General features: G+C 50.8%; 1 protein-coding gene across 1 annotated transcript; it reads right to left on the reverse strand.

Moving 5' to 3' along the window:
* Positions 1-3,130: 3,130 nt before the first annotated feature.
* Positions 3,131-14,295, reverse strand: EPT1 (ethanolaminephosphotransferase 1 (CDP-ethanolamine-specific)). Its single transcript, XM_009707037.1, has 9 exons — positions 14,231-14,295; positions 13,797-13,905; positions 11,909-11,983; positions 11,172-11,434; positions 9,299-9,407; positions 7,336-7,384; positions 6,692-6,872; positions 5,686-5,868; positions 3,131-3,651 (listed from the first exon to the last, which is right to left on the reverse strand). The coding sequence occupies exons 1-9, from the start codon at positions 14,258-14,260 to the stop codon at positions 3,586-3,588; spliced, it is 1,065 nt and encodes a 354-aa protein (XP_009705339.1). The 5' UTR covers positions 14,261-14,295; the 3' UTR covers positions 3,131-3,585.
* Positions 14,296-15,278: the final 983 nt, after the last annotated feature.

The following is a 15,278-nucleotide window of genomic DNA, read 5'->3' on the forward strand; positions in this document are numbered from 1 at the left end:
AAAGCCACAGCACGTAGGTGCTCGCTTGTAGGCCCACAGGTCAGCCGCAGCATTTGTACTTGTAAACCGTTGCTTTCAGTGCTTTTAATACTTGGCCAGTATTGCCCAAGCCGCAGGAGGTCCCAAAACCTGCACTTTCGCCCTCAGCCCTGGGTCCACTTGTGAATTCCTGCACTAGGTCTCTGGATCGGCGCAGAGGCAGGAGCTGTGACACGATCCACAAGACCGAGATGAAAAAGGCTACAAGCAAGGCTGCCCCTCCATCTCGGCTACACAAGTCCCGTGTCGACACATGGCGCATCCCAGGCTCCCACAAAAATCTGATTCAGAGCAAAAACTGACCAGCTGCAGCGTGGCGAGGACCAGGAGGAGCTGGCAGCACCGGCCACCTCTTCCCACAGCCCAAGGACCTGCCTGGAGCCTGAGGCCAGGAGATTGAGATCCCAGCGGGTCTTGAAGGTCTACACCCCTCCCTGAACAGGTTTTTTCCTGGTAATACTCTGTATTGAGATAAAATGTGCAAAACAGGTTTAAGAAATCATAAGATAGTCCTGTTATCAACTCAGCAGGTCCACCAGTAATTAAAATATGACTTACGCTATCCCTGGAAGAAGAGACAACACAGATCAGCTCTCAAATATCGGGCAGGAGGAGCTGAGGAGCGAGCACACAACCCCGTCCCATCCCACAGAGCACAGCCCGAGCCAGCAAGGCAAGCAACCACCACCACTACCCTCAGGTGCTGTTAGTGAGGAACACATTTATTCTTAAGATGTAAAACCATTATTATTAACAAAGAGTTTATCTCTCAGCATGCCACATCCCACCATGGCACGATGGTTTGGTCTTTCTGTTTGGTTTCCCTTCCCAGAATCTGGGAGCAGAACTCACTTAACTCCCAACAGCCCCAACAAACCCCCTCCCCAGCTTTGCAGCAGCACCGGCCGGGAACAGTCAGACGTGCACTGAGATCGGGTCTGCTCCCTCCTCGCTCTGCCACGAGCCTGGCAGCACTAGAGACAAGCGAGCCTGTTTTCCAGCACTGATTTAAAGCAGGTATTTTTCTAGCTTCAAGGTGCAATAAATTAAGGCACCAAAAATCCAGGACTCTCCAAAGATAAAGCCTGTGCAGATAGGAATTGGTTCCAGTTTTTGAGAGATGTTTCTCCTACAGCACAAGTACTTGCCGGATTTGCGAGGAAGCCCTGCTTCCACAGGTTTGTTACCGTCACAAAGGGGTTTTTCAGGGTATATTACATGCTGCAAAAGCGCACCAGCTCACAGCTAGGTGACACACCAGACAAACAGCATTTTACAGAGACAAAGTGACATCCTAAGATTTAAGATCAGACAACTTCTCACAGCATTAGCAGTGGCCCAGTCCTCAGGGCCCAGCAGTGCTAGTGGGAAGAGATAGGACAACGCAAGCTCTGGGCTCGGGATCCCAGAGCTCAGCTGAAAGCCTGAGGGAAGAGCTCAGTTAGTCCCTGGTCCTGCAAACACATAACCAGAAGGTAAATCATCCAACCTCTACTTTTTGTCAATGCTGCTAGCACAACTTTACTACCTGAACACATCCCACAGGTAAGTGTTGTGCCCCATTTTAAGATTCCCTGTAATTCTTGTGCGAGCATGACTTAAATTTATCTCCCTTCATAACTGTATTTCATTAAATAGCAAGAGTCAAAAATTCAAGCACAGCCCAACTCATTTGTACACTTATTTTTTTTTTTCTGTACAACGTCAGTAAAATATATAGGAGTAAGCTACTTTATTAAATAAACTCTGAAAACCATTTGCCCTCTCTCCCAGATTAGCCACCCCTCCCAGACAGCTCGCACCCGTACAGACACGTGAGCATACAGCCGTTCGGCCGAGCCCCCCCACCACGTCAGCCCAGATGAACGCACCGGCTCGCTCCTCGCAGGCCGTACCGTGACCGAGCAACCAAGACGTCGCACCCTGTGCGCACTGAACGCGTCGTGACCTGGCCTCAGGATTTCAAGTCTCATAGTCTGCATGACAATGTTTCAAATTTACAAAAGAAAAAAGCATTAAATAGTAGTTACAGTTTGAAGGTTTCCTAAAGCAGGAGGAGTCTCCACCTGCAGAAGGAAAATGCCATGACCAAGCTTCTACAAACCACGTTGCACAATAATCAGTGTATAAGTGACTTTGTTCCCATGGTAGATTACATATGCACAACCTGCTGTGCTTGTTCGCTTCCGGATGCAGCCTTTCCAGAGCCTGGGTTTAAGCTACACTCTTCATTCAAGCACAGGTCTTCATTAAATAAAGTGAACAGAAAAGAAAATCAGCATTCAGTCTTCACCACCCCACTCTAACTCAATTACAAAAACAAATTTAAAAAAAAAAATCAATGCAAACATGTCTTTTACAAATGGACAGTAAACAAATACATCCCTGGATGAGACATGGAGCCGCTGGGGACAACGGTTTTGAAAATAAAGTGATATTTGGAAAGGACCCCACCACACACATGCCTGTGAGCTTTCTGAAAGTGCACACACAACCAACACAACACTTATTAAGGTGCTTCTCTACGCGGTGGATTTGCTGCCGTCGATGGTCTGGTGGGAAGGGCGATGCGCAAACTGAGCCTGGCTGCGCTGCTACGAAAGAAGAGGCTCAGGCAGCACGCAATGACCCAGCAGAGCCGACCTGGAACAGCAAGTTCAAGGGAAGAAGAGGGGAAGAAGACAGAAGCTAGGAAGAGGAGGGAGTTTGGCTCTGTGTTAGACAGGCTGGTCTAAGCCACCTTCTGCTGCCGACCGGAGCCCAGACCCCACTCCCAGGCAGGGAACGCACACGGACAGACAGGAACACGGTCGAGATGTGGTCCCAGGTACCCACAGCTCGAGCAGGGGAGGCAGAAGCCACCTTCCCACTTTCACAGGAAATTGAGCCCTGGTTTTCTAACCCCCGTCCCCCACAAGTAGGATATTACTAGAAGCTTTGTGTGTTGCTCTTTTTTCCCCTCTTAAAAAAAAAAAAAAAGGTGCAAGTATTTGCCCAAATAGGTGAATGTAGGAATGCAGGACAGAATGTGGGAGAACTGCCACCATCTGCTCCCTAAGTACCAGCTGAGGACAAGGGCTGTCTAGCAGAATTAGGGACAGACAGGAACTCCCCCGACCACCAGGATGTTCCCCTCACCTTGTAGAAGTCAGCTGTTATGTTGGTTTTGGTGACAGGTTACGACGCTTTGCTCAAGTAAAGCCATTTGCATCCCCAACCAGCTTTACCTGAGCAAGAGCTGGAGTTTGAGGTTTGACTGGGAACATTCAGCTGGTCTAATATACAGTAATAGTGACCTGAAAGGCTACCCTCCTCATCCAGTTTTCACCCAAAACCAAAAGTTTGCATTCATTGAACAGCAGCGGGGGCTGCCCCGTACCAGTCCTGCCCTGGCTGCACTGGATACCGTGCGTACGTTGCCCTGATGTCTGTCCAGAGGATAGGTTTAGATCTGTGGCGATGGTTGAAGTATTTACAGGTATTTGCAGCAGTTATTTACAGTACTTCTGCAGACTGCAAGCTGATTTTCTCTTCCTCCACTCCTAGTCAATCTGGCGTGGGCTTCTTTAGCGAGAAGGGCCGTATATTGAAGTGCCTGCTCAGCTGGCTCACCTGGGGACAAGGCAGACAGGTTAGCGAGGCTCGGAGAGACGAGGAGGAAAGCAGGCAGAGCACCAGACCGCTTCCCTGTACAGCCGACAAAGCCTCTGCTGCCTTCATGCACCCGCTTTCCCCCACACTGCCCACCCTACACGCTCCCCATGGGTGCAGCCGATCTGGACCACAGCCTCCGTCTTGTGCTACGGGGCCAGCCAGGCTGCCGTGCCCAGGAGCCAAGCCCTGTCCCTGGTAGCCCGACGCTGGGGTCGGTCGGACGCGTGGTCCCGCAAGGTGCAGCCCTGCTCCCTTCCCAAGTAACACCCTGGTCTATCCGGGAGTGGGCTCACCTCCGTTCCTGCCCCGAGTCCAGGCATGCAGGATTTCACCTCTCTGCCTCTCCCAGCAATATTTTTATTATTTTGCTTAAATTAATTTGATCATCTCAGGTATCCATATGAAAAAAATCACTCCCTGATTCAAACTGGGGGTCAGGTACTTTGCATTGACCATGACGACAAACATAGGAGGGTTACAGTGAGGAGGGGAACCCACCACCAGGTTTTGGATAATCAGGCTCCTTCTACACCCGCCTTTGCAAGAAGCTTTCACCACGTTTTGAGGACATGAGAAAACCACAGAGGACTGAGAGCTGCACCAGGAAACGAGCTCTCAGGCATGGTTCGGAGACTGCAGAGAGGAGGATAAAACGGATGGGGTGGCACCAGCATCCAGTGACCACAAGGTAACCGTCGCTGCAGAACCAAGAGTGAGCAGGGCTGAGCAGCACCAGAGGCTGAGCTGGGCACAGAGTCAGGGCAGAGGGTTTATTCCTAATCATGACTCCCAAATTCAGAGCGGTTTGGGATTATGTCCCACTCACAGAGCCTTAAAAGGCTCTTCAGCTCAAAGTTTCTTTAATCCTGGAAGAGGAGACTGCACAGATGGGCCCTTGGAAAGCTGGAGGTGGGGAACGAGGGGAACACAAGCTGAGGGGAGCAGAGCACCGAGAAGCTCACTGCAGGGGATGGGCAAGCCTGGGCAGGAGGATTACACCATCCGGTCAGTCCCCATCTCCAGCTATGATTCCAAGACCAAATTTATTTAAGCTTCTTAGCTATTCAAATCCTTCTTGCATAGAAGCCTCATTACACTAATTGGAAAGACAAGACAACCTGGCTATTACTTCTTTGCTGTAGTTACAGTTCCGACTCGGCCCTGGGGGCTCCACATTAAAGCTGGGGTTCCCAGGGGACAGGGCTTCCCAAGGAGGGTACAGCAGTCAGCTCCGCAGGGGACATGGGGTCCCATGCTCTTGTCCCTCAGGAGCTTCCTGGGGCATCTCTAATGGGACTCGGTCTCATCCGAGTTTGTTTTCCCTCTTAATCAAAACTCAGTGAGTCAGGCAGAGCTGGCACAGAGCAAGGGGAGCAAACTGGTCCCTGGATCTCTACACAGCCCTTGCAGCTGGGGAGAAGGCATCGCAGCTGCAGCATCCCCATTTTCCCTGGCAGGGATAAGCCCCTTCCATCCCTGCTCTCCCAGTGACTCCACACAGTGAGGCTGCAGATTGAACTCATCAACCAAAGTAACACCAACAGCAGTTTAACTTTTTCTACTAAGCCTCCCAGCACTTCTACTAAGCACTCCTGCCCGATGCGTGAGCTGCCCTTCCCACTGCCCAAGGGTGCGGGTCACCCATGCTGGCTTACATCTAAGCTGGTCACTAAGCTGTAGCTGCAGCCAGGATGAGTTAAACACGGCAGCGGAGATGCAAGCACTTGTTTCAAACTAATCTCTGGTACAACAGCCCCTCATCACATCGTGTGAAGCTTGCTTCAAACTCGCACAACAGCCCGCACAAGCCTCTTGCAAGGAAGTCAGCTCAAGTTCCGTGTGGTCACAGACAGCAGGACACAGAGCTGTTCCCACCGACATTCCCATTTTTAAGCAGAGTATTCTCTGCCCAAGACAGCAGCAGCACCCAAAGCAAGCCTGCAGCCAGAGCACGGCAGCCAAGCCCGAAGCCCACATGCCGAGTTCACCTACCACGACCACTCCGTAGTGGATGTGTGCAAGGGTGAGGAAAGCAGTTAACAAGTAGAGGAGAAGCGTTTCGCTCTTCGGTGCGAACCCGGACATCACCACGAAGAGCACCGCTGCTATGGGGAGCAGCATCCAGTTCAGAGGCCGACAGCGTGTGCTGCTCATCTGACAGACGATCAGTTGGCACTGCAGGAAGAGAAAGCTGTCAGAGCTTGCGTCCAGTATTGACTCTGCAAGCCCAGAGCTGCCCGCAGCGCAGACAGGATGGTCACACATGTACGTGTGCCGATCATCTGCATGCACAACTACCGTCACGCAGTCTCCTCGACTTTCTCACTCAGGATCTTTCTTTGCACTAAAATTCCTCGTGGGGAAAGGCAAAGCCTCGTGGGGCAGGAAGGTAATAGGGAAACAGGCATCAAGGGCGTCTTTAAAAGAAAACAGAGTTCCCTTGAGCTGACCGAGCCTTAACAGTGTTATCTGCACGATCAGCAGAAAATCCTGCCAAGCAGCAGCGTGAGCGGCTGGACCCAGGGCATGGACACCCAGAGCTGCTCAGTCACACATCTGAGGCGGCAAGCAGAGGTGCTTTCGTTAAGGTCTCAAGCAAGCACAGATGCAATATGCAGCTAAATCCGATTTTGACAAAAGCTTTAGTCCCCCACATTTTAGGTTTATCCCAAAAAAGGACGCAGGAACTCCTCTCGTATTAGCAGTTTGCTATTCACAACACAGAGGGTGCATGACAGTGTAAACCCACGCAATTGAACTAATTCTGTAGTTTCTCAAGAGTGAGAGCTGCAGCACAAAATTTGCAAACCCTAAACCCTGTCTACTTTCCTGTTTGTTCTTTCAATCACAGTAAAATAGAAAAGCGGTGAAGTTAATGTTCGCATCTCCCTTCTCTCCTCACATTTGAGCTGGTCTTTTTCTTCCTGCCTCCCAAGTGTCCTGGCAGGCTTCACACTCCCCAGGAGAGAAAGTGGAGCAGAAAGCAAAAGCTGCTTACAGAAATGTTAGCGAAGGCTGTTCCCACCATGAAATAGAAGAGCCTGGGATGGACTTCCAGGATGTCTGTCGGGGACACGAAGATCCACGTGGTGCAGAGCAGGAACAGCAACACTGGGGATACCAGTGGCAGCATGATTTCATACACAGAGTGGTGCTTCAAGGTGTTATTTTTATAGGCCCTGAAACGCAAGCAAAGAAATGAAAATACATGGAACCACAGCTGAGAAATACCTGGTCCCTGCCTTCAGCAGAGGGCTGCAGAATCTCATCGGCCATTCTGCTATTCCAAACTGCTGGTACCAGTGATAACCATGGTCAGACAAGGAAGATGCACACCTTCACTGTTAACCCAAAAAACTCCTGCATTACAGAAGCACCTGGCTGGCTGGCTCTCTGGGCTGTGACCAACAGGACAAGACTACAAAAGCTGGGGGCCCTCCTGCAAGACCCTGCTGAGCAGGCTGCCAGCCCACTCCTCCCAGACCACCCGGCAAACTGGGACCTTCTGGTGTGTCAGAGCCACTTGGCCACACTGGAAACAGTTGTCTGAAAACTACTAAGGAAACCAAGTTCTAAGAGGCTTTGGGGGCTCTTGCAAAGGTGCTAGTGGAGGGAAGGAGACCTGAGGACAGAGAAACTTACTTGTAGAAGTTATAGAGGCTCATTGGCAGCGTCACAGTGAGCGCACAAGCTGGAAGAGAAAGAGCCGCGTTATTGCCCCATGACAGAGGGAGACCATCACATGCACCCCACGCACGGGCAGGTGCTTGTGCTCTGGTTTAAGTTGCTTGCAACAAAAATAGCTCAGAGGTGCACCAAGAATAGCTCGGCACGTTTAAAAGTAGGTGTTCGTAATTCTGGTTTGAGAGCTGTAATTACAAGTTAAAGTCTGCTGTAAATTAAAGATACTTCACATTTTAGAAGTTGCATTAAGGAGCCCAGTATTATGCTTTAAACAGTTACAAAGTTTAATTACAATACTGTCTTTAATGAGACATGAGGTGAGTTCAAACTCCACAAGTGAGGTGGCTGTGCACAACAGAGTTTCCAGCTTTCGTAACAAAGCCAATTTGCTATTTCTCCCGCTGTGAGGAAGCACTTTCAGTTCCCATTGTGCAAAAAAATTCTTGTCATTTAACTTGACAAATGATACAAAAGTCTAAGTAATTTTGAAATTCTAGACCCCAACAGGGCACATCATCCGCTACACTCAGACCCGTGACAGTCTATCACAACTCCTTCTGTGTTTATCTAGCAGTAGGTACTTTAACAGAGCTGTAAATATTCCTGCTTTTAACAACCCAACTCCTGTCCAAGAGCACAAACCCAGCCAATGCAGGCATTGTGCTCTATTTTTCATATAGGAAAACTGCATTTATTATTCATATGTTAAGTTATACGACTGCCAAAGGAAAGCTCAGAATATCCACCTGATTAAGAAAAGTGCAAGCATAGATTTAACACAATTCAAGACACACTGACTTGAAATTAAGTAGCTACAATTAACCCCTAAAGAAAGGGACATAGAATAAGGAAAACTGAACTAAAAAAGAACTTCTGAATAAGTCAAATTTCATTAAGCAAAGACAGCTCTCCCCAGCTAAGCTTCACCTGCATTGCTCCCTCCTTTGCAGCGGCTTGTTCTGACTGACCACTGGAGAGAAAGGTTGGGCTTTTATTTAAATTTTTTATATATTTTTTTTTTTAATTTTCAGGTGGGTGGATGGAGGGCAGGATCCCCAAGCAGCAGAGTGCTTTACCGCACCTGCGTGGCTGTAAACTCCCTCCTGCAGCAGCCCCAGGCAGCACTTGGGCTCCGGGTCCTGCCCCGGCCGTGCCACGGGGCAAGACGGAGCCCCAAGGAGCAAACCCAGCACATTCAGCAAAGAGCCCCAGCACCGAGGGGTCCTCGCTGGCCACTGGCTCCCAGCACCCACCTCCATACGGGGCCGTGTTTTACCCCCTAAAAACCCCACAGCTCTCGTGAAAACAAACTGGGCTTCCCCGGGGCAATGCAATGCCCCACGGCCCCAGCACTCGGGCAACGCAGCTACTCAGAGGAGACGTATTTTCACGTACTTGCGGGTCCTCGGCAGGAGGGAGTCTCCTGTTTGGCACCCAGGGGTCGGTGCTCAGCTCCAGCACCCCGGTCCCCAAGCAGCAGCCACAACCCTCGGCCGCTCTTGTCTGCCCACTATGCTGCTCCAGGCCAGGAACCTTTTTGTGTCTGCCCACACAAACCCTTAGCCCCAGGTAGGCAGCACCGGGGCTGAGCCCCTGAGCAGCAGCATGCACCTATACCCTCAGGGTTGGCATGAAATTTATCTGAGACACGAGTGCAGCACCCCGCTTCCTTGCTCTTTTGGTCAACACAGACCCAGGCAGATTGGAGTTAACTGCTCCAAAGCAACTATGCAGAAGACAAAAATACTCTGAAATCCTGGGAAAGGGCAGGCTGCAAGAACACCCTGAATTAGTCACTTCAATAACAGCCTACAGGAGCTTTCATTACAGCAAACAGAACAGCACCATCATATAATTAAGACATTGGGTTTCATTAAAAAGGTGGAGTTTAAAAGACAGGCTTCAACATGGAGTTTCTTACCAATAATCATTGCAGTGAATAGGTCTCTATATAAGAAATTAAACAGGAAAGGTGCATACCAGGCCTCAACTCCCACAATGGCTGTCACTATGTAGACAATTGAAATGGTCTGAAAGAAAGCACAGAACAAGCGGGCGTGAGCAACCGGACAGGCAAATCCAGCAGCACCCGACCCGGCAGCACGACGCATATGCCAGGCAGCTGGAGGGAAAGGCAGCTCGAGAAGTAGGCTCTAAGCTACTTCACATTCAGTTCTCCCCAACGGCAGGAAGGAGACAAATTTAAAAAAAAAATTAAAAATCCTCAAACATCCCGTGTTACGAGACCAGGTCTAATAAATGTAGTAGCTGAGCTGCTGAGAAGGATACGACCAGGAGCTGCCCTCGAGGCAGAAGCAAAGATGCCCTTGCACAGCTTGAACTCACAAGACGCTTGAAGCATGAGAGAGAGGTTTTATACTACAAATTGCAGTGACCTGGCAGGGTTTGTGGGGGGACTCTTTCTTATCCATCTGCTGAAGCAACTGCAGTGCAAAAGATACCAAGGGATATTTCCATTTTAATAGCAACCCTGAAGCTGGGGGAAGCACGCTGCAGGGTAGCTTAGCCCTCTACCCCCTGCCTTTCCGCAACAGGCAGAGATCTGAAAGCATTTGGATTAAACAATGGTTTTGCAGAAAGGGGTCAGAGCATAGTCAGAGGGGACCAGCTACAGTCTCCTTTTACCAGCAGAGATGATTACTGCAATTAATGCAGCTGCATTAACTGAACTCTCCTTCCAGCTTGTTGCATTTCCCATCCAGCATCTGACAAGTCAGAAGATAAAGGAGCAGCGTGTGCTGCACGGTGCCGGGCGACTGCAGGCTGGTGAGGAAGGACAGCTGCCAGCAGTAAAGGGGAACGGTATCGTCCAGAGCTTGCTCCCAGTTCTGTCAGGCTCTTCAGAAAGAGCTTCCTGCAGAGAAGTCCTTAGGGAGAGACGGACGTGTCGACGTACCACAGAGTCCATCACCATCAGTCTCAACATCGACTGCCCATTTACCAGGGTACAGAGGGGCACCTCCCCAGGGACCTTTGCTCCAGGCACAGTGATTAACATGCCAATTGGTTACTCCGCTACATTTTGGCACACATCTTGCTAGTGCCAAAAGGCAGCCCAAACTTCTAGACTTGAATTTACATGTGCTGGTATAATGCAACTAACTAACTACAGCAACGATTTAGGTGGCCAAAACATGCATGTTAGGAGAGCAGAAACCAGGCAGAGGAAATGCAAAGCAGTACCATCAAATCACAGAATGGTTTGGTTGGAAGGGTCCTTAAAGCCCATCTCATTCCAACCCCCTGCCACGGGCAGGGACCCCTCCCACCAGACCAGGTTGCTCACAGCCCCATCCAACCTGGCCTTGAACACCTCCAGGGATGGGGCAGCCACAGCTTCTCTGGGCAACCTCTGCCACTGCCTCACCACCCTCACAGTGAATATCCATTCTTCAAGCCTCATTTTTTGTGGAGAGTCCATCTACAAAAGCTGCTCCAAACAAAATAAAGACTGCACCACACAAACCTCCTTGGATTTAACGGTTTTGAGCAGTCGAACTCTACTGCCGCATGACCCCAGCTCATTAAAGCAATTACAGCCCAAAGTCACGCAAGCAGCCTTGGAAAGCTCTCCTCCTCCTCAATGCCTGCAGACAGGCTGAAGACGCCCACCTCCAGAGAGCATTGCAGTGACCGACGTACAAAGGCTCTGGACACGTAGCAGAGCTGCATGCATCCCTCGCACACGTTGGCGGGCACTACTGCACCCCAGGCACACGAGCAGTTTATTGAGCTTCTGCCAAAGCCCAGCAGCAGCTGCGGCGTGTACTTACCACCTGGCTGATGTCATATCCCCAGGGCAGGAAGAGAATCCCCGTGTTATACTTCTCCCAGTGGGAGAGGATGAATGAAAACAAGACCACCCATAAGAGGAGGTAGAGAACGAAGACACTGACACCCGTGGAACCCCGTCCAAAGGTGGAGTAGACTGTCACGACAAAGTACACGCATGCCCAGCTGTCCAGGCCATGATCAAAGAGCTCTCCCAGGGGTGTGCTGGAGTTGGTCCGGCGAGCCTGTTTCCCATCAACACCATCTGGGAAGAGAAGAGGGAGAGATGGGGAGTTTTGCTGGACACTCCCACGCAAAGCAGTGGGCCAGTTTGTAGGTGACAAAGCGCAGACAGCCAGCAAAGAGCAGCTTTCACACCTCCATCCTCTAATGGAGAGTGTGCTTCCCACCCCCTGCTCTATTTGAGACTGAAGAATGCAATAGTCTGACAAGATCATATTTATTGAAAGCAGACCAAAGACAGAATTTCACAATTCGTCTCAAAGTCAGTTCCAGCACCCTCCTTTCACATCAGCTGCTCTGGGACAACTTCCTTCTATCCACTCCACAGGGCAGCTCCCAGAAACCACTCCAGCAGACCAAGCAGCAATTGGATTAGGGCATGGCAAAAGCACAAAATCAAAAATTTCTCAGCGGGCTCGGAGAGAAGACAACACGTAGCTGCAGGATGAACAGATGACAGACACAAACCCCCACAATCAACTAGCTGAAGTCTTACCTAACGTATAGGCAATGAAGTTGAGGAGACCCACAAGGACCCACACTCCGTTCGGAACATGCTGGTGATCAGGAGCTGCAGAGATCGGAAAGACCCAAGTCAGGCCAGCTCAGTACGTACTGTCAATGGGTTTATTTTGGCACAAGAGGCACCGCAACAAGGACCGGCAGCTCACCAAGACAAAGCATCTACACAACTCAAACAGTGAAACTGAGATGTTAGCTTTCCAGGAGGGGATGGCAGAGCTGTTCCACAACGGCACGTGAAACCAGGTCACCGAGGACTTTGCTTTCCAGGACATAATCGTCCTCTGTCCTCAGCTCCCCAAAGTCACAGGATGCAAGAACTGGTGATGGCAGCTAACAGCTCTAGCCCAAATGCATGCCACGGAAGTATGTGCAGATCAGACTCTCCCCAACCACTGGCTCACAGAGCATCAAGTAGAGCTTCTTTGAGGTGTGGCAACACCCTGACTCTGCAGAAACACGTCAGGATTCCCTGCCCAGTCTCCAGTTTGCATCTTGCCAACTGAAACAGAGCTCTCCTTAACATCTCCACCTCCTCCAGCACGGTCTCGGCAGATAGCCAGCTTAGCCGTCTGCAGCTCAGGGAGCCCAAAGGTGCGTTTGAAAAAAAGCAGGAAGAGGCACGGCTTCTTGGCAGCAGCCTCGCAGGAGGGCACATGGAGGTGTCCTAGGGGAAACAATGATTCCATGAAATGCCATTTCCCGTTTCCTTACAGCAGCACAATGGTGTCTTTCCAGCACCAAGTGGAGGGCTTCACGTCTACAGAACCATCCAACGAGAAGGGAAGGCACAAGCTTCTGGAGGCCTCGCCAGTAAAATGAGAAGTTCTCTTTCCAAGCAGGACATGCACAACACGTACGTAAAAGCGTCCCAAAGCATGAGCTTCACCATCCTTTTGGCAGAGCCCAACTTTCTGGACATCTGATGTCCTAGGGATGCTCACATTGAGCTTCCTTCCCCGACCTACTGTCAGCTTTTCTTCCTGTGGCTCACGGACCAAAACACAGCCCAAATCTTGGATAACAGCCACTGATGCCACCCAAGCTTGTGAAAGCCTGGGATATCGAGAACAGTACTTGTCTACCTACCAACAAAGGCAATCCCAAGAAACCAGTATTTTTCCCACTTAACTGCATTTTGATGATTGGCCCAGTTTTAGAAGAACCAGATGAACTCTTCTGAGCAACCTAAACCAAATCTCGCAGGGGCAAAGGGAGAGAAAAATACAGAGGAAGCTATAGATCAGTGACTGAGAGTTATCATGCTGTGTTAACCCTGGGACACCCCCATGAGGAAGGGGACACAATTGAACCTTTGAATTCACGAACAGATGAACGTGGGTACTGTTAAAAACGTCAAAGCTGTGCATATCCTTGCCTTATGCAGAATGGTGAAACTGGGAAAGAGGATTTTGCCTTTGTTAGTCCAAATGTGGTGCCGGCATATTTTTGCAAGTGGGATGCAAAGAACGAGGCTCTACCTGCTGACTTCATGGAAGCAGAGTTTCCCACATTACCCTGCTAGATTTTAAAATAAGGGCACTGGGTTCTTGTCTGCTCTGTAGGCAGAGTCAATTCATACTCAAGATTTCGGTTGTTTCCTCCTCCCTCACCCGCACGCTGCCAGCCAGGCTCACATCCACCCAGTAGCCAGAGGGAAGGTGTTGTATTTGGACAATTCCTCATCATGAAACCCAGCAAGTTCAGCCCCTCAACTCTGCTCCTCCTCTGGCACAGCCACCTGCCTCTGGGAAGGCCCACACTAAGAGGCCTTATCAACGAGCATCAGAAGTCACGGCAAAGGAGGTGACAGATTTCACTGCTCCGATGCTTTGCATCCAAACAGGAACAGGCAGCCTTACCAGAAGCATAAAAGTCAGGGTCGAAGTATGCCATGAGGAAGAAGTTGAAGACAAGCAGCAGGAAGCCAGAAAACGTTATCAAATTTGGGGCCAGCCAGGTAGGGAAGATCTACGGGAAAGCAGTAAAAGAACACATGAACTCATTAAAACATGTAATAAGGACCACGGGCTGCTCCCAGCCACAGAAGAGACCTGGTTACAATCGTCTGGGCATTAGACAGCACTGCTTAGTCACATCTGGCATACCATGGGGCAGCAGGAAGCTTTAGGCTGCGATGCAGTGAGCTCGGGGCAGGCTGCAGGGTGGAAGGCAGCGCCCTTTCTAATTAGTTGCACTACAAACGAAGCAGGGCTTTTCGGCCGACAGTTTTACAGAGGAGACTTTGTGGTGACTGGAGTTTTGCTGTCCCACTCAGGGAAGGATGAGGTCTCACCTTCACTATCGTGTTCCAGAAGGGATGCATGACGTACAGAGACAGGGGGTTGCTGTCCACGGCACTGTACTGTGAGCGACAAGGGAAAAAACAAAAAACAATAGTCAGGGCTCCACCAACAGTTGCAAAAAGCCAGGGGTACTGAATATTGAGCTTTTTGTGAGGACACCCGCTACCCAAGTCTTGGCACTGCAAGAACTCTTGGGTTAAGGATGAACTCTCACCAGGGATGGTGCTGGACAACCCGAAAAGCACCCACCAGCTCCAGAGACCCTGGCCACGGACCCGCAGAGGCAGCTCTCAGGTGCACATCTCGTGTCTGCACCCAATCCTTCCCCTCCACAGGGAGCAGCCCCACGAGAAGAGCAGGTAGCATGCCCACCACAACCATTTTAGGAAGGCGGGAAGAGCCTCAAGGACATGCTACCTCCTCTGCAGCCAACGCTCCCTCCAGACCCCCGCGCCCCGATGTCCATGCTGCACGCCTGGTAGCACTCTTCACAGCTCGGAGAAGTGACAGTCCCACGGCCCCAAGCACCCACACCATGGGACCGACCCACCAAAGACAGCTTGGGGTGTCCCTCTAGACCCCCCCTTGGGGTGACCCTCTAGAGTCCTGCCCCACAAGACGAGCAGGACCAGAGACCTTCTCGGCTCAGCACCCAAAGGTGCCATGCAGAAGGGCAGGACAAGACTCCCCCACCAACCATGAGAGCTGGGGCCACTCCTGCAGCCCCGCTGGCCTTCAGGCCCCTTGACTCTCACATCCCTGCATCCCTTTTGGCAAAAGGGATTTGCTGTCCTCCCACTGCAGTAGGACAGTGATGAGCCCCCTTGGTGGGGTCCCCAAAATGGGAGAATCTTCTCCGACGGCCAGGATACTAACAGGGAGCTTCACTTCTGCGCTGACAGCTCTGAGCGACCTGGACAGAACCAGTGACCGACCCCAGAGGTCCTGCACAAGAGCTGGCGTGCTTCAGCCAAGGACTAAGCCCACTGAGATGGCAGCTATTGCTGTCTCACCCATCTCCAGTCACTCAGAAGAGAT

This window comes from Cariama cristata, unplaced genomic scaffold (genome assembly GCF_000690535.1).
Source record: "Cariama cristata isolate BGI_N322 unplaced genomic scaffold, ASM69053v1 scaffold11809, whole genome shotgun sequence".
In the NCBI taxonomy this organism is placed as follows: Eukaryota; Metazoa; Chordata; class Aves; order Cariamiformes; family Cariamidae; genus Cariama; species Cariama cristata.

Coding starts and splice junctions, on each gene's coding strand:
- EPT1 (XM_009707037.1), bottom strand. CDS start 14,260: ATGCATCCCTTCTGGAACACGATAGTGAAG. Junction 11,435..11,908: donor CTTCATTGCCTATACGTTAG/GTAAGACTTCAG, acceptor TTCTCTTCCCAG/ATGGTGTTGATGGGAAACAG. Junction 5,869..6,691: donor CAGCCTTCGCTAACATTTCT/GTAAGCAGCTTT, acceptor CTCTTCCTGCAG/TGCCAACTGATCGTCTGTCA.